The sequence below is a fragment of the Oncorhynchus gorbuscha genome, linkage group LG24 (assembly GCF_021184085.1).
Source record: "Oncorhynchus gorbuscha isolate QuinsamMale2020 ecotype Even-year linkage group LG24, OgorEven_v1.0, whole genome shotgun sequence".
Lineage (NCBI taxonomy): Eukaryota > Metazoa > Chordata > Actinopteri > Salmoniformes > Salmonidae > Oncorhynchus > Oncorhynchus gorbuscha.
The window spans coordinates 39,330,930-39,349,547 of record NC_060196.1 but is presented as its reverse complement, the minus strand read 5'-3'; the positions used below and the strand labels follow the sequence as shown (position 1 = coordinate 39,349,547).

The 18,618-nt window shown below is 43.2% G+C and overlaps 1 protein-coding gene across 1 annotated transcript in view; it reads right to left on the bottom strand.

The window, feature by feature from the left end:
• Window positions 1–2,292: 2,292 nt before the first annotated feature.
• LOC124012764 (ubiquitin-conjugating enzyme E2 E2-like) overlaps window positions 2,293–18,618 on the bottom strand; it is a 51,842-nt gene continuing 35,516 nt past the window's right edge. Inside the window, exons 4-6 of the mRNA XM_046326705.1 lie at window positions 12,183–12,315; window positions 7,884–8,031; window positions 2,293–3,866 (exon numbers count right to left, since the gene is read on the bottom strand). Coding sequence (XP_046182661.1) covers window positions 3,769–3,866; window positions 7,884–8,031; window positions 12,183–12,315 — 379 coding nt within the window. The 3' untranslated portion in view covers window positions 2,293–3,768. The remainder of the gene's footprint in view (window positions 3,867–7,883; window positions 8,032–12,182; window positions 12,316–18,618) is intronic.

The following is an 18,618-nucleotide window of genomic DNA, read 5'->3' as shown; positions in this document are numbered from 1 at the left end:
GGAGGGGATCAGGAAAGGGTGAGGTCAAGTGTACTGCCTGCCCTGTGAGTTGGAGGGGATCAGGAAAGGGTGAGGTCAAGTGTACTGCCTGCCCTGTGAGTTGGAGGGGATCAGGAAAGGGTGAGGTCAAGCGTACTGCCTGCCCTGTGAGTTGGAGGGGATCAGGAAAGGGTGAGGTCAAGCGTACTGCCTGCCCTGTGAGTTGGAGGGGATCAGGAAAGGGTGAGGTCAAGTGTACTGCCTGCCCTGTGAGTTGGAGGGGATCAGGAAAGGGTGAGGTCAAGCGTACTGCCTGCCCTGCGCGCTTGAGGGGACTGGGAAAGGGTGAGGTCAAGCGTACTGCCTGCCCTGTGAGTTGGAGGGGATCAGGAAAGGGTGAGGTCAAGCGTACTGCCTGCCCTGTGAGTTGAGGGGATCGGGAAAGGGTGAGGTCAAGTGTACTGCCTGCCCTGTGAGTTGTAGGGGATCGGGAAAGGATGAGGTCAAGCGTACTGCCTGCCCTGTGAGTTGGAGGGGATCAGGAAAGGGTGAGGTCAAGCGTACTGCCTGCCCTGCGAGCTTGAGGGGACTGGGAAAGGGTGAGGTCAAGCGTACTGCCTGCCCTGTGAGTTGGAGGGGATCGGGAAAGGATGAGGTCAAGCGTACTGCCTGCCCTGTGAGTTGGAGGGGACTGGGAAAGGGTGAGGTCAAGCGTACTGCCTGCCCTGTGAGTTGGAGGGGATCGGGAAAGGATGAGGTCAAGCGTACTGCCTGCCCTGTGAGTTGGAGGGGACTGGGAAAGGGTGAGGTCAAGCGTACTGCCTGCCCTGCGAGTTGGAGGGGACTGGGAAAGGGGAGGTCAAGCGTACTGCTTGCCCTGTGAATTGGAGGGGATCGGGAAAGGGTGAGGTCAAGCGTACTGCCTGCCCTGTGAGTTGGAGGGTACTGGGAAAGGGTGAGGTGAAAATAGGCAAGTAGGGGAAAGAGAGAGTTGGAAATAAATTAATCAAAGTTGGAAATTATGAAGAGCGGTGAGCCATCGTCAGGAAATTAACTTATCATGGTGTCAAGCTCATTGAGGAACTCTCAAAGGGCACCTGGTGGGTGATAGATGACAACAATGTTAAGCTTGAGTGGACAAATGACAGTGACAGCATGGAATTCAAATGAGGAGATAGACAGGTGATAGAGGGAGAAAAGAGGAATTTTCCAGTTAGGATAAATAAGTAGACCTGTGCCACCACCGTGACCAGAGAGAAAACAGTCAGATGAAGAAAGAACATCTGGAGTAGCCGTATTCTCTGGGGTGATCCACATCTCCGTCAGGGCCAAAAAGTCAAGGTACTGAAGGGCATCATAGACTGAGATGAACTCTGCGTTCTTCACTGCAGACGTTGAAAGAGACCCAGAATTCCACATGGGTTGTGCGCGCAGGGTACACTAAATTAATAGGTTTGCAGCCAAGTGGTGGGGGTGCCTATAAAGCCTACAGGGTGAGGAGCGAACAGGTATAGAAAACACACACAGATAACATCAGAATATAACTAGGTATGATACTGAAGTGAGAGAGTGGTGTGGAACTCGGCAGAACCAGCTCACTGCACCCCCATATGCCATATCTTGAAATATGCACAGACGGATTGAAAGTATATTTGCATTGTAATACTTCTAACAGCCAACCTTCTGTGTCCATAACTTTTGGACTTTATAGCGTTCCCAGAAGGCATGGATTATTGAGTCATTGTTAGTTTTACATTTAATCTGTGAATTTTGTCCCTTGTATAGAATTTATTACGCACGTCTTGGTTCCAATCGTTGAAACATTTTTCTAAGTGTCAGTTGGATAGGCTTTCTGCAAGGTTTTGAATATCTTACCAATCATATGATCATCCTTTTATGGCTCAAATAGGATCCCCTCAAGATTGCTGTGAAATCCAAAAGATTTCAAATAGAAATTAAGGCGCACGTATGTGAACATATTTACATTGGTCAGTCCAAAATTGGTTTTCAATTTCAAGGAAATACTGTAAATGTATTTTCTGATTACCAATTAATTTACTGTTTCTATGCCTTTAGTTTTTCATGTGGATCCATTTAAAATCGGTAAATTCTGAAAAGCTTTCCAAGGATTGTTCCATAGCGTTGTTTTTAATGAGTGATATTTGTGAGTGAGTGATGTTTCATTTTCTTCCATATTGTTATAATGTTCCTAACTAGAAAGTTGTTAATGTTCTTAGATTTATCCTTTGAAAATAAAGATGTAAAAATATTATGGGAAGGAGCATGCGTATCTTCAATATGTACCCATTGTTCCTCTTTAGTGCATTTAATAATATTCATATTTGAATGACCATAGAACAGCAGTAAATATGATTGATTTTGCATTCAAATCAACATGGTTAACTCAGTGAAGAGGACCCCCAGTGAACACATTAGCAACAGATTAGCCGAGCTAGAATTAACATTACAACCAGTGTTTAATTGAGTATTCAATAAGTATGTATTCTCACAAGGCAAATGTACAGCAAACAACTGCCAGCTGGCTAGCACCACAGGAGGTGAGCAGTAAGACCAGCTACACACAGATCCAGACGGCCTTACTGTCATGTCAATAACTTCTTGGGGCAGAAAAATTACATCAAATAATTAATCATAGAATAAAGTCCACTCTGCATTTGTAGACACTAATTCTGCAGACAGGCTTAAATTGAAGCTGGCCTCTTAAACAACACTTAATAGAATGCATGGAGTCTTTAATGCATGGGCTCTAGAATGCATGGAGTCTTTAATGCATGGGCTCTAGAATGCATGGAGTCTTTAATGCATGGGCTCTAGAATGCATGGAGTCTTTAATGCATGGGCTCTAGAATGCATGGAGTCTTTAATGCATGGGCTCTAGAATGCATGGAGTCTTTAATGCATGGGCTCTAGAATGCATGGAGTCTTTAATGCATGGGCTCTAGAATGCATGGAGTCTTTAATGCATGGGCTCTAGAATGCATGGAGTCTTTAATGCATGGGCTCTAGAATGCATGGAGTCTTTAATGCATGAGCTCTAGAATGCATGGACTAGAATGCTCTAGAATAAAATACATTTTTCATCAATCACATAAAGGGTCTAGTATTTTAAAAACTCATGATAATGCATATAAAAAAAGCAATAAACGATGTAATAATACGAACAACAACAAGAATAACAGTATTAAAGCTTTCATGACCATATCAACATTCGGTGTATTGGAAAGAAATTCCCAATATACTCTTTGTATAAAAAAAAGAAGTGATCAAGTGTCTGCATGGGACAAATAACAGTTCATGTTGTCAGAGGAGGGTTGGGTGTGCCATGTGTTTGATACCATTTACTCAGTTCCAGCCGTTACTATGAGTCCGTACTCCCCAATGAAGGTGCCATCTGTGATGAGGAAAGGGTGGGGGGGATCAGGTCAGGTGGGTGTGCTTCCACAGATTTGGGGCTCAGAGTGGGGGGGCAAGTAGCTTGGTCCCAAATCTGTTTGTGCTGTATAGCCAAATACTATTGGTCTAACTGTAAGTCGCTCTGGATAAGAGCGTCTGCTAAATGACTTAAATGTCAATGTAATTCATCATTGTCATACCAAACACGCCAATAATTCATTGTTTGGCATGCGATGACTATAGGAGTTGGCTATACAACACAACCAGATCTGGGGCCAGGCTAGGGGCGGAGGGGTGAGGGGTCGGTGTGCTCCACAGATTTTGGGTGGTGGCGGTGGGTCTGGGAGGGGGACAGTGGAGGTCCTTGCTGTCAGACTATGTGGCGTATCTCTTGGTCCACTGTTTGGCTATCCTGTCGTGCTCTGGTCTGTTGGTTGTGTACTGGGTGGCGATGCTTCCTACCAGAGGGTCAGCTGTGAGGAGGGAGAACAACATGGATGACATTTTAACCACCATTAAATCACGTCCCATCACATCCATTGGTTGTTTGTTTACAGTCAGAAACTGTCACCCCAACTATTCAGATAAACAATTTGCTTCCATTAACTATGATTTTTACAGACTACCTTGATACCTTTAACATCTTAAATGGAAAAACCCATGAATTATTTCCCATGTCGTGAAGCCCCGTTCATCTCAAGTAGGACACTCTATAATTATATGACATACAAAATAGCAGACACTTTTACAGACATCATGTGAATCAAGTGTTCACAGCAGGCTTGACTAGTACTACAGGAAAGGTGGGTGAAGCAAAATGACAGAGACATATTCCCTTTACAGCACATCACAGTGACACACTCTGACCAGGGGTGTATTCAGGGATGTGCAACCATAGAAATAGAATGAATATAATGGGCGTGGAAGCTCTAACCCTGGCAATCTGACTGGTAAACTCACAGGTACACTCACAATGCCTGCCTGGTATTGTGATGCAATCATTTCCATGGTCTTTTGGAATGTTCTATCAACTGATTCTAACTGACGTGGCTCATGCAATGGAATGTATTTTTTGTAATGTCAGTTGAGTTGATTCAACAAATCACAGCACAGATTGAAGGGTACACTTCCTGCATTTACTTCCTGGTGTGGGTACACTCCGAATGGCTGCCATTCCACCCATTATACCATCATTTGATTTGATTTTATTTTATTAGGATCTCTTTTAGTCCCCATTTGGACTAATCTTCCAAGAGTCCTTAACATTAAAATACAATTTATAATACAAACACACTTTCACATATAACACACTATTACAAACAATACATAATATACTAGCATAATGACCCAATAAATACTCAATCTAAAGAAATATTGATTATTCATCTACTATAGTCCCACAACATTTCTATATCTATATTTAAATTGTTTTTAAATAATGTTTAAACTTATATATTGAAAGGTTTCTAGTTTGCTCAGTTAATTTATTCCATTTCTTTATTGCTCTAAATCGAAATGTTCTTTTGCCCATTTCTTTTTTCTGTCTGGATAACGCATAGATGGTGGACAATCTATTCCTAGTATTTACGGAATGTCTGTCTCTTACCAACTGAATACCGTTGTGAATAGAACTTGGCCGTTTTAAATGATGTATATTATAAAATAAAATAAGCATGGCTATTTAGACTTGGAGCCCACATCGACAGCTCCAAACCCACTATGCAATGTGGGAAGGGGTCTGGGAGGGAGGGAGAGGGCCCCCCGAGGGGGGAGGAGGGGAAGTAATGACCAGACTGATGAGAACCCCCTGTGTATAGCCTCGTTATTGTTATTTTATTGTGTTACTTTTTATTACTCAATTTGGTGTTTTCCCCCATTTTGTGAATTCTTGGTTGGTGAGCGGACCCCAGACCTCACAACCATAAAGGGCAATAGGTTCTAAAACTGATTTAAGTATTTTTTTGGCCAGATCCTAATTGGTATGTCAAAGTTTATGTTCCCTTCGAGGGCATAGTTGGCCCTTCTTGCATTGTATCTCAGATTGTTCACCTTTTTTGGAACACCATTATTCTTGTCTTACTGAGATTTACTGTCAGGGCCCAGGTTTGACAGTATCTGTGCAGAATATCTAGGTGCTGCTGTAGGCCCTGCTTGGTTGGAGACAGAAGCACCAGATCATCAGCAAACAGTAGACATTTGACTTCAGATTCTAGTAGGGTGAGGCCGGGTGCTGCAGACTGTTTTAGTGCCCTCGCCAATTTGTTGATATACATGTTGAAGAGGGTGGGGCTTAAGCTGCATCCCTGTCTCACCCCACGGCCTTGTGGAAAGAAATGTGTTTGTTTTTTGGCCATTTTAACTGCACACTTGTTTGTGTACATGGATTTTATAATGTCGTATGCTTTTCCCCCAACACCACATTCCATCAAATTGTATAGCAGATCCAAAAGCCAAATTGAGTGAAATGCTTTTTTGAAGTCAACAAAGCACGAGAAAACTTTGCCTTTGTTTTGTTTGTCAATTAGGGTGTGCAGTGTGAATAGTTGGTCTGTCGTATGGTAACTTGGTAAAAAGACTATTTGACATTTGCTCAGTACATCGTTTTCACTGAGGAAATGTACAAGTCTGCTGTTAATGATAATGCAGAGGATTTCCCCAAGGTTGCTGTTGAAGCATTTCCCACAGTAGTTATTGGGGTCAAATTTGTCTCCACTTTTGTGGATTAGGGTTATCAGTCCTTGGTTCCAAATATTGGGGAAGATGCCAGAGCTAAAGATGATGTGAAAAGAGTTTATAGCCAATTGGAATTTGTTGTCTGTATATTTTATACTTTCATGTAGGATATCATCAACACCACCTTTTTGGATTGGAGGGTTTGTATTTTGTCCTGTAGTTCATTCAATGTAATTGGAGAATCCAGTGGGTTCTGGTAGTTTTTAATAGCTGATTCTAAGATTTCTAATTGATCATGTATATGTTTATTCTTTGTTATAGAGCCAAAAAGATTTGAGAAGTGGTGTATCCACACATCTCCATTTTGAAAACTCTTTGCGTGGTTGTTTGTGTGTTCCAGAAGTGGTTAGATTATATGGATTCTTCAATTACATCGAGATGATTTCTGATGTGCTGTTCCTTCTTTTTCCGTAGTGTATTTCTGTATTGTTTTAGGTGCAGACTCAGGTTTTCTGGGTCTCTATGTTTTTGGTTGAATAGGTTTCTCAATTTCTTTCTTAGGTTTTTGCATTCTTCATCAAACCACTTGTCATTGTTCTTCATTTTCTTAGGTTGTCTGCTTGGAATATTTTAATTTGATAGGGAATCTGAAAATGTCAAGTATACTGTTTAGGCTTTCTACTGCCAAGTTTACACCTTCACTATTACAGTGTAATGTTTTGTCCAGGAATTTGTCTAAAATATTTTGAATTTGTTGTTGCCTAATTGTTTTTTGGTAGGTTTCTACACACTTTCCTCCCATCTATAGCATTTCTTAATATTGTGCAGCTCCTTTGGCTTTGATGCCTCACGATTGAGAATTGGTCTGTTCAGGTAGACTGTGATTTTATGGTGATCTGATGTGGTGTCAGTGGGCTGACTGTGAAGGCTCTGAGAGACTCTGGGTTGAGGTCAGTGATAAAGTAGTCTACAGTACTACAGCCAAGGGATGAGCTGTAGGTGTATCTACCATAGGAGTCCTTTTGAAGCCTACCATTGGCTATGTGCAGACCCAGCGTGCGACAAAGCTGCAGGAGTTGTGACCCATTTTTGTTGGTTGTTTTGTCATCGTTGTGTCTAGGGTGGCATATTTGGGAGGGTATACGGTCACCTCCAGGTAGGTGTTTGTCCCCCTGTGTGGTGAGTGTCAGGTTACGGCATTTAGGTCACCACAGACTAGTACATGTCCCTGGGCCTGGAAATTGTTGATCTCCCCCTCTAGGATGGAGAAGCTGTCCTAGTTAAAGTATGGGGATTCTATTGGGGGGATATAGGTAGCACACATGAGGACATTTTTCTCTGATGAGATCATTTCCTTATAAATTTCTCGCCAGATATAAAATGTTCCTGTTTTGACTAATTTAATAGAATGGGTTAGGTCTGCTCTATACCAGATTAGCATACCTACTGAGTCTCTTCCCTGTTGCACACCTGGTAGTTTGGTGGATGGGACTACCAGCTCTCTGTAACCTGGAGGGCAACCAGTGTCTCTATTTCCAATTTATTTGATGAAGTCTTGGCTCCTGCTCTTTAGGTTAAAGGCAGATTACCTCAGACCTTGTAAATTCCAGGATGAGATAGTACTCTCTCTCGTGTGTCGTGTCTCTCGTGTGTCATCTCTCACACGCGCTCTCTCTCTCTCTCAATTTCAATTTAATGGCTTTATTGGCATGGGAAACTTATGTTTACATTGCCAAAGCAAGTGAAATAGATAATAAAAGTGAGAGACACTTCTCTCGAGTCTCTCTGTCTGATTGGTTGACTGGGGTATCACTCACCAGGGTTGCAGTCAGTGAGCAGGGAGCAGATGGACAGCAGCACCTTGGAGATGGTGAGGGCGGGGCTCCAGTTGTCCTTCAGGATGTCCAGACAGATCACACCCTGACTGTTGATGTTACAGTGGTAGATCCTGGTACGGAACGTAACCTAGGAAACAACAAAGTACATCTATATCAATAAGGGGGTGCACCCTTCCACTGACTCGCTCACTCACTCCCTAGCTGACTTACTCACTCTCAATCACTTAATGAGTGATTAACCATGCTGGCCTGCTTGTGGAAACTGTGCTCCAAAAAAGCTGCATAATCTCCCAGGCTATCCCAAGGTGTGGAGGGGACCTGCTGGTCTAGTCTGTGGTATTTGTGTACCCTGTTCCTTCCTTCCTTCCTGCCTGCCTGCCTGCCTGCCTGCCTGCCTGCCTGCCTGCCTGCCTGCCTGCCTGCCTGCCTGCCTGCCTGCCTGCCTGCCCAACCCAGCCCAGCGGAAGGTCTGTCTCTCAGATCAGCAGATATGTTTCCTTTAATCCTCAGTCAGCAGAGGGCAGAGAGAGAAGAAGAAAGGTAGAGAGTATGACTGAGGGAGAGAAAGAGAGAGAAGAAGAAAGGTTAGAGATGACAACAGCCTGAGAGAAGCCACACATCCTGAGGCAATCACTAAACTAAACGGTCTCAGGGCTGATCCCCAATCAACACACCTGCATAGATTATTTTCTCAATAATCACTGAACATAACATCACACTGGCATAACACAGTTTCTATACCGATTATTGTCAAACCAGACAGTCTTTCCTGAGACATTGTGCATTATACTGTATGTCCATTGTGCTGCACACAATTTAAACTTACTCTTGAGTGATGCATGCCAAGATACACCAGAGAGAAGGGACTGTTGATATTGCAACTACACAACTCAAAAGCCGGTTCACCAGTATGAAAGAAATCGCAAACGGCTTGTCTGCTAAAAATGACAATCTATCTGGATTTGCCAATTTATCATCTGTCCAGTATCCAGACGACCTGTCCCCAGAGCTTCCTATACAGTTCATCTCTTTCCGTAACATGTTGAGGTCGGCAATTGAGGAGAACAAGAGGCCCCAGTAAAGACGTTACAGAACTGCTGTATTTAAAGCACAACTCTCTTCTGCACAGTTTCCCTGATATCGATATGGCTGCCCCCCCCCGTCATTGTCGTTTCTGTGGAGAGATCATTTTCTCAAATAAAACTCAGAAATAACGACCTAAGAAGCATTAGGCTCTCAGTCTGCTTTTGAACACCTGAGAAAGCTCCACTCATTGCACTGGTGCCATCATAGCCTTGACCACGGTATTTGTTCGCTGATATCCCCTCGTGGGGCGGCAGGTAGCCTAGTGGTTAGAGCGTTGGACTAGTAACTGAAAGGTTGCAAGAATGAATCCCCGAGCTGACAAGGTAAAAATCGGTTGTTCTGACCCTGAGCAAGGGAGTTAATCCACTGTTCCTAGGTCGTCATTGAAAATAAGAATTTGTTCTTAACTGACTTGCCTAGTTAAATAAAGCTAATATATATATATATATTTCACTTTTTCGGTCACATTCCTGAAGCCCAAGAGTAGTACTTGTTTAAATTCAAAAGGATTATAAATTACTTTTGGAGGGTTACTGTAAAAATTATTTATTCCATTTAAAAAAGATATCGATGACAGGCGCATGGGACCCCAGAGCTCGTGGGCCAATCCCAACTTGCGGGGGTGTCCGGTACGCCAGTGAACAGAGCCCAGATAGTTTATTCACCAGCTTCTCTCTATCCGTTGTTATTTTTTTCTTTTCAAATCTCTGGGTTCGAGTTCAGGCTCAGTCGCAGCCGGCTGCGACCGGGAGGTCCATGGGGCGACGCACAATTGGCCTAGCGTCGTCCGGGTTAGGGAGGGCTTGGCCGGTAGGGACATCCCTGTCTCATCGCGCACTAGCGACTCCTGTGGGGTGCCGGGCGCAGTGCATGCTAACCAGGCAACCAGGCACGGTGTTTCCTCCGACACATTGGTGCGACTGGCTCCCGGGTTGGATGCGCACTGTGTTAAGAAGCAGTGCGGCTTGGTTGGGTTTCGGAGGACGCATAGCTTTCAACCGTCGTCTCTCCCGAGCCCGTATGGGAGTTGTAGCGATGAGACAAGATAGTAACTACTAACAATTGGATACCACAAAATTAGGGAGAAAGGGGAGTAAAAAATTTAATTAAAATAAAGTTATTTCAAAACCTTCCAGCTCTCAAAATATCTTCTCCATGGCAAGCCAGATATCTTTTCAGAATAAAAATAAATAAAAACTAACACATGGGAACACATCCCATCCTTAAATATGCACTAAAAATAAAGATGTACAGTTGAAGTCGGAAGTTTACATAGGTTGGAGTCATTAAAACACGTTTTTCAACCACTCCACAAATGTATCATTAACAAACTATAGTTTTGGCAAGTCGGTTAGGACAGCTACTTTGTGCATGGCACAAGTCATTTTTCCAACAATTGTTTACAGACAGATTATTTCACTTAAAATTCACTGTATCACAATTCCAGTGGGTCAGAAGTTTACATACACAAACTTGACTGTGCCTTTAAACAGCTTGGAAAAATTCCAGAAAATGATGTCATGGCTTTAGGAGCTTCTGATAGGCTAATTGACATATTTTGGGTCAATTGGAGGTGTACCTGTGAATGTATTTCAAGGCCTTACCTTCAAACTCAGTGCCTCTTTGCTTGACATCATGGGAAAATCAAAAGAAATCAGCCAAGACCTCAGAAAAAAATTGCAGGACAACAGCAAAGGACCTTGTGAAAATGCTGTAGGAAACAGGCACAAAAGTATCGATATCCACAATAAAAAGAGTCCTATAGCGACATAACCTGAAAGGCCACTCAGCAAGGAAGAAGCCACTGCTCCAAAACTGCCATAAAAAAGCCAGACAGTACAGCCAGACATGTACAGTTTGCAACTGAACATGGGGACAAAGATCGTACTTTTTGAAGAAATGTCCTCTGGTCTGATGAAACAAAAATAGAACTGTTTGGCCATAATGACCATCGTTATGTTCGGAGGAAAAAGGGGTAGGCTTGCAAGCCGAAGAACCCCATCCCAACAGTGAAGCACGGGGTTGGCAGCATCATGTTGTGGGGGTGCTTTGCTGCAGGAGGGACTGGTGCACTTCACAAAATAGATGGCACCATGAGGGAGGACAATTATGTGGATATATTGAAGCAACATCTCAAGACATCAGTCAGGAAGTTCAAGCTTGGTCGCGAATGGGTCTTCCAAATGGACAATGACCCCAAGCATACTTCTGGGGCGGCAGGGTAGCCTAGTGGTTAGAGCGTTGGACTAGTAACCGAAAGGTTGCAAGTTCGAATCCCCAAGCTGACAAGGTACAAATCTGTCGTTCTGCCCCTGAACAGGCAGTTAACCCACTGTTCCTAGGCCGTCATTGAAAATAAGAATTTGTTCTTAACTGACTTGCCTGGTAAAATAAAAAAAATAAAAAACTTGTGGCAAAATGGCTTAAGGACAACAAAGTCAAGGTATTGGAGTGGCCATCACAAAGCCCTGACCTCAATCCTATAGAAAATGTGGAGGCAGAACTGAAAAAGCATGTGCGAGCAAGGAAGACTAAAAACCTGACTCAGTTACACCAGCTCTGTCAGGAGGAATTCACCCAACTGCTTGTGGAAGGCTACCCAAAACGTTTGACCCAAGTTAAACAATTTAAAGGTAATGCTTCTGACCCACTGGGAATGTGATGAAATAAATAAAAAGCTGAAATAAATAATTCTCTCTACTATTATTCTGACATTTCACATTCTAAAAATAAAGTGGTGATCCTAACTGTCCTAGGCAGGGAATTTTTACTCTGATTAAATGTCAGGAATTGTGAAAAACGGAGTTTAAATGTATTTGGCTAAGGTGTATGTAAACTTCCGACCCCAACTGTACTTGTCTATTTGTGTTTCAGAGTAGCCATTGATGCACTGTTAATGTTTGTCTCTAAAGTAGCCGGTGTCGTGCAGATGTTTAGTATTTCACGCCCTCAAAGCCTAACCCAAGGCCCAAATCAAAAATAAAACAGAATTAGTCAACATGGGCTCCTGGGCAAGCACTAGTCTAGCATACATACGTGTGTGTGTGTGTGTGTGTGTGTGTGTGTGTGTGTGTGTGTGTGTGTGTGTGTGTGTGTGTGTGTGTGTGTGTGTGTGTGTGTGTGTGTGTGTGTGTGTGTGTGTGTGTGTGTGTGTGTGTGTGTGTGTGTGTGTGAGCATGCACATGTGTTTACCTTGGGTGGTTTGAAGGGGTAGTCTGGTGTAAAGGCGATATCTAGGAAGAAGACCCCTCCCTCGTACACAGAGCCTGGTGGCCCCAGGATGGTGGATCTCCACTCATAGATGTTGTCTCCTTTCGGACCAGCACTGCAAGGGCACAGAAGAAAGAAATGCAATATACAGAATGTATTTAGAAAGCAGGACATTACATTTTAATTCTGTAACTCAATTCCTGATTCAGCAGTGTGTGTGTTGTGAAAGATAAAGAGAGAAGAAGCCTGAATGATCTCTCTCTTATTATCAACAAAACTATTCCGTATAACTCCTTTTTACCAGATACATGCCCATGTCATCTCTATGCAGTTATCTATTTACACACACACACACACACACACACACACACACACACACACACACACACACACACACACACACACACACACACACACACACACACACACACACACACACACACACACACACACACACACACACACACACACACACACACACACACACACACACACACACACACACACACAGCCCTCCCTGTAGTACTTGAGAACTACAGTGTAGACTAGAGAGCAGCTGGCTGCTGCCGAGTCTCATTGTTACGTTTCCTCCTCCTACACGTAGTGGAGAGGACTAATAATCAAATCCTATTTTAGAAAGAGAGCGATGGCGAGAGAGGTGGGCCAAAGCAGCGGAAAGAGAGCGAGAGGGGAGGCATTAATGCAATGCGAGTGAGTGTATCACTAAAGCTGTTCATTTGAAACTCTAGTCCGTAGTAAAGAGGTAGGCCTCTGTATTTTCTGTCTTGCTCATTTTGGACACAGTGAGGAATTGTGGGAAACAAGTTGAAAGAAAGAAAGAAAGAAAGAAAGAGAGAGAGAAAGAAAGAGAGAAAGAAAGAAAGAGAGAGAGTGTGCCTCCAGGAGACAGACAGCTTGGCAGTAGTAAATAGTTTTGGTCGTGGTCACGGTCTAGGCTGTTGTTGCACAACATGACTTAGTGGTTAGGAGAGATCTATGTTTGTGGGTCAAATCAACCCATTGCTATAGGTGGTTGAGACAGACGTTCCACATGGCACTCTCTCCTAGTCCTCTTATGGTTGGCTAAAATAGTGATTTTCTCCCCTCTCTTCCCACAGTAAGTCTCTAAGCTACAGACCGCATCTGGATATGTTTAGAGCACCAACAGCAACACCCATGTATAACCCAGGCTTGTGGAACCACTGGTTCCCTATCCAGTAACAAAGAAGTACTGTGCTCTATCAATGTTTATGACCTGTCCTCACTCCAGAACCATAGTGGGATGTAAAAGCATAACGCACCATAAAAGTATAAATGGTGTAGAAACAGGCCTCACTGATATCAGAGACGGTTGATGATGTAATATTACTATCACAAAGACAGTCTTTTTTTTCTGCCAGGGCTTCCTCATCCCTCACTCTCCCTACCTTCTCCCCCTGCCCCTCCCTCCCCTATAACATCACACAGTACCCCCGCCCCCCCACCCATCCTCCCTCATCGCTCACGGCAGTTCCTGATTATTTTTTTACTCAGGCGGCAGCTGGGCATCACACGCAAAAAAACAGGAACTATCACAGACGGCTGCAGGGATTGGACAATCCCTCACTACAGCGATGCTTCCTCACTACAGAGATGAGCGCTGAAATGCGCTGGTAGCAGTATGGATAGAGGAGATGTCCCAGACAGTCAGAGGGAAGTGTTGTATGACAAGAGGATATCCCTGACACCACTACCTCTCCTGTTGCGGGAGGGGAATGTAGAAAGAGAAGAGAGTGTCAGAGAGCGAGAGTGAGGCAGAAGAAGAAGGCATGGCGAGCTGTATGCCAGCTGTACTCCAGTTCTCACTAACCTAGCACTTAGAAGAGACGTGTGCTCATTGGATACATGCCCATATCTAAAAGTAGCTACAGCTATATCTTACACTAGCACACTTCGTACTATCCAGAGAAGGCCTAAGGATTCATAAAAATGTACATATATTTCTATTTCATTTCATCTTCACAATTACTTGAATGATCTAATTTTACTCCTTAGTTTGTGTTAAAAAGAGAAGGGTTAATACTAAAGAGATTAAATATCCAATCAGGATTTTATTTTGTGGTCTCTGGGTATAAAAATCTAGCTAGCTCAGCCAGCCATTGAATAGGCCTTCAGAAGCTGGATAGAAGGCCTCTGCCATTCAACTGTATTAAAGCAGAATTTGAGTGACAGTAGAATGAACCAATTACATTTTGACTTGCAATGGTTGGGACTGTTTAAAAAAAAGAAGGGGGGGAAAAGGAAGAGGTGTATTGTCTAGGCCTTCTCAATCACATGATCATCATCTGGGGAGTGACACTGTTGTTGTTAGCTGGCTCTCTGAAAATAATGACTGAAACACTGTTGTTACAGCTCTCTTGGTGTTAGCGAGCTCTGAAAATAATGACTGAAACACTGTTGTTACAGCTCTCTTGGTGTTAGCGAGCTCTGAAAATAATGACTGAAACACTGTTGTTACAGCTCTCTTGGTGTTAGGGAGCTCTGAAAATAATGACTGAAACACTGTTGTTACAGCTCCCTTGGTGTTAGCGAGCTCTGAAAATAATGACTGAAACACTGTTGTTACAGCTCTCTTGGTGTTAGCGAGCTCTGAAAATAATGACTGAAACGTTGTTGTTACAGCTCCCTTGTTAGCTGGCTCTCTGAAAATATTGACTGAAACATTGTTGTTGTTACAGCTCCCATGATAGCTGGCTCTCTGAAAATAATGACTGAAACATTGTTGTTGTTACAGCTCCCTTGTTAGCTGGCTCTCTGAAAATATTGACTGAAACATTGTTGTTGTTACAGCTCCCATGATAGCTGGCTCTCTGAAAATAATGACTGAAACATTGTTGTTGTTACAGCTCCCTTGTTAGCTGGCTCTCTGAAAATAATGACTGAAACACGGTTGTTGTTACAGCTCTCTTAGTGTTAGCAAGCTCTGAAAATAATGACTGAAACACGATTGTTGTTACAGCTCCCTTGGTGTTAGTGAGCTCTGAAAATAATGACTGAAACACGGTTGTTGTTACAGCTCTCTTAGTGTTAGCAAGCTCTGAAAATAATGACTGAAACATTGTTGTTGTTACAGCTCCCTTGTTAGCTGGCTCTCTGAAAATATTGACTGAAACATTGTTTTTGTTACAGCTCCCATGATAGCTGGCTCTCTGAAAATAATGACTGAAACATTGTTGTTGTTACAGCTCCCTTGTTAGCTGGCTCTCTGAAAATAATGACTGAAACACGGTTGTTGTTACAGCTCTCTTAGTGTTAGCAAGCTCTGAAAATAATGACTGAAACACGATTGTTGTTACAGCTCCCTTGGTGTTAGTGAGCTCTGAAAATAATGACTGAAACACGGTTGTTGTTACAGCTCTCTTAGTGTTAGCAAGCTCTGAAAATAATGACTGAAACACGATTGTTGTTACAGCTCCCTTGGTGTTAGTGAGCTCTGAAAATAATGACTGAAACACGGTTGTTGTTACAGCTCCCTTGATAGCTAGCTCTCTGAAAATAATGACTGAAACACTTACATTTAAACTTTAGATCACCGGTTAGTGGGATGAACGTGATTTTATTTTTTTTAATCAGCCGGGTCTATGTGTTTGAACAAAAGTGTCTCTCCTTCAGTGCCATGGAGAACACGGATATTATGGTAGCAGTCCTTTCAGCACCATGAGCCTGTCACCTTTGATGTGACACTGTTGTTGTTGCTATTGGTGACAGTGTGATAGTGGTGTTAGCCAATCTTGGTTTGTGTAAACAGTGTGTTTTGTTAGCTGGTCGTATTATTTTATACGGTGTGTGTGTGTGTGTGTGTGTGTGTGTGTGTGTGTGTGTGTGTGTGTGTGTGTGTGTGTGTGTGTGTGTGTGTGTGTGTGTGTGTGTGTGTGTGTGTGTGTGTGTGTGTGTGTGTGTGTGTGTGTGTGTGTGTGTGTGTGTGTGTGTGTGACAGCCCGAAGCACAGCCAGGCCTGTTTGAATCATTTATCATGTCATCACTAGAAATAGAATGGCCCGACTACAGAAGATGTGATGTCGGGCGCATTAAGTGATGCTACATTTCTGTTATTTTCTTGATTCCTTACTTGTTTTCATCCCTCTGAAGTCCTAGGTCCTATAGTCACGGTTCACCACTGCTATTCATGGAGTGTTATATTATATGTGAAGTGTTGTGTGTTTTTAGGCTCAAGGGTTACTTCATGGATGGCAACAAATCACAAGGGAATAACAAATCACAAAGGAGCATATCCTGAGTGCCTACCCTGCATAACTCCATGAGAGAGGATGACACACCAGCAGACAGACAGACAGACAGACACACACACAGACTGTGGGAGTACAGCAGTATTACCATGTACTTATACTCCATGGAAAGCTAATCCCTCCCATTCCAGATTATGGGCTAACTGGATTATACCTGCCTATGGATATATGATATTGTACCAGCTAGCTACCTCAGCACAGAGACACATTGCAAACCCAATCCCTACACCTGTCAGTTATCGCTCTCCTCTCCCCCTACTCCACCCCCCACTCTCCTCTCCCTTGCTCTCACCTCTCACCTTGTTTCACTGACACATTGATTAACCTTAATATTAACCGTGACCTTGTGATTGTGGTTCAATCATCCCTGTGATTGCTATGACCTTTGACCTGGTCTAACCTAATAAAATGTCCATCCAGATTGGAATGCCATTACTCAGATTCTACATCGATCTCTTTGATGTCAATCATCATCAAAAGAGGGAACCTACAAGGTGGTTATTATTGACTGGTCAACGTGAATTGGTTACATCGTCTTTCATTGGTGTCATAAACGCCTTGATGATGCTTCAGTTAGAGCAGGTCTAGCCTGAGGACCATAAGTAAACCAATCATCAACGCATGCACACACACACACACACACACACACACACACACACACACACACACACACACACACACACACACACACACACACACACACACACACACACACACACACACACACACACACACACACACACACACACACACACACACACACACACACACACCAACACACCAACACGAGGATTATTATAGTGAACAATCAGCAACACCATCATTGAGTCTCCTTCATAATAAAGCATCAGCTTGAGGTCACTGTTAAAGGCCCAGAAAGAGGATAAAACACCCAAATCCCTCCGAGAGAAAAGCTATTTTCAGTCTTTTGTTCCTTCCAGCTAAAAGGCCTGTGTCTGCTTGTTATTGGTCTTTATGTGTCCTCATTTGGCCAGCTAATTGCTCACAATGCACAGATCCTCAGGAGCAAAATGCTGGCTGGGAAGAGGGGGAAGAAAGGGGATAGGAGTTGGGAGAGAGAGAGCGAGCGAGCGAGATAAGGGAGAAAGAAAGAGATCTGATGCCCTTTGACCTTTCAATGAGCAGTAAACCAATTGTGTCCCCATTGTCTTGGGCCCCATTGCCGACCAACCCATCCCTGGAGAATGTGTGTGTGTGCGCGCGTTCCGTGATTGGAATAAATACTGAATTGCTAACAGTCATGCATCAATGGTTTGTAATTTGGTTCATAACTTCCACTTGTATGACATCCGCCAATGTAATTATTGTAAACAGATCATGTGGAAATCAAGTGACAACTTTATTAGTTACATATTGCAGACAGTATCAGCCAGACACACGCTTACTCAACTTACCCCCATATAAAGAGAGAATTATCAACTTCAATCATCAGAAGGGAATAAAATCAACTATTTTGCTTTGTGAATTATTTGGTATGACAAGATCTAGACATTTAAAAAGGTAATTTCCCATTGAGTCGACATATGCAGGTTTAACTATGAATGTGGTCTTTGGAAGCGTGATAACATTGCGTTTTTTTCCCAGCTATGCACGTTTTAAAGACAATCGGATTGAATCTGGCCCACTTTCGGGTAACTCTCTTAGTGCAGTCACAAGCTTCATAACCATCAACCTTCTCTTTTTCTCCTCCTGCTCCTCCCCTGAACGACATCAAAAGAGAGTCTGTCTGCGTCTCTCCATTTCTGTCTCTGTCGTCTGGGTTATGTTTAAAAACGCCCTAGCTACAGCAGCCCATTATCCCTCGGGAATATTTTGCTGCTCTGTAAATAAATAGACAAGAAGCTCCCAGTCCAGGTTATTACCTGCACCCCAAGCTTCCCCAGTGATCACTTGAGTGATGATAACCTCTCAGGTTGCCATTACTACACAGAACGGGTAATTCATTAACATTAACGTGTAGGTGTTAAAACACTAACAGTGAGCAATAAAACAGACTGCAGAGAAGAGAGTGGGAGTCAGAGGAAGAGAGGGAATCAGAGGAAGACAGAGAGAAAGATTGGAGAACAGGAGATGTCAACACACACACACACACACACACACACACACACACA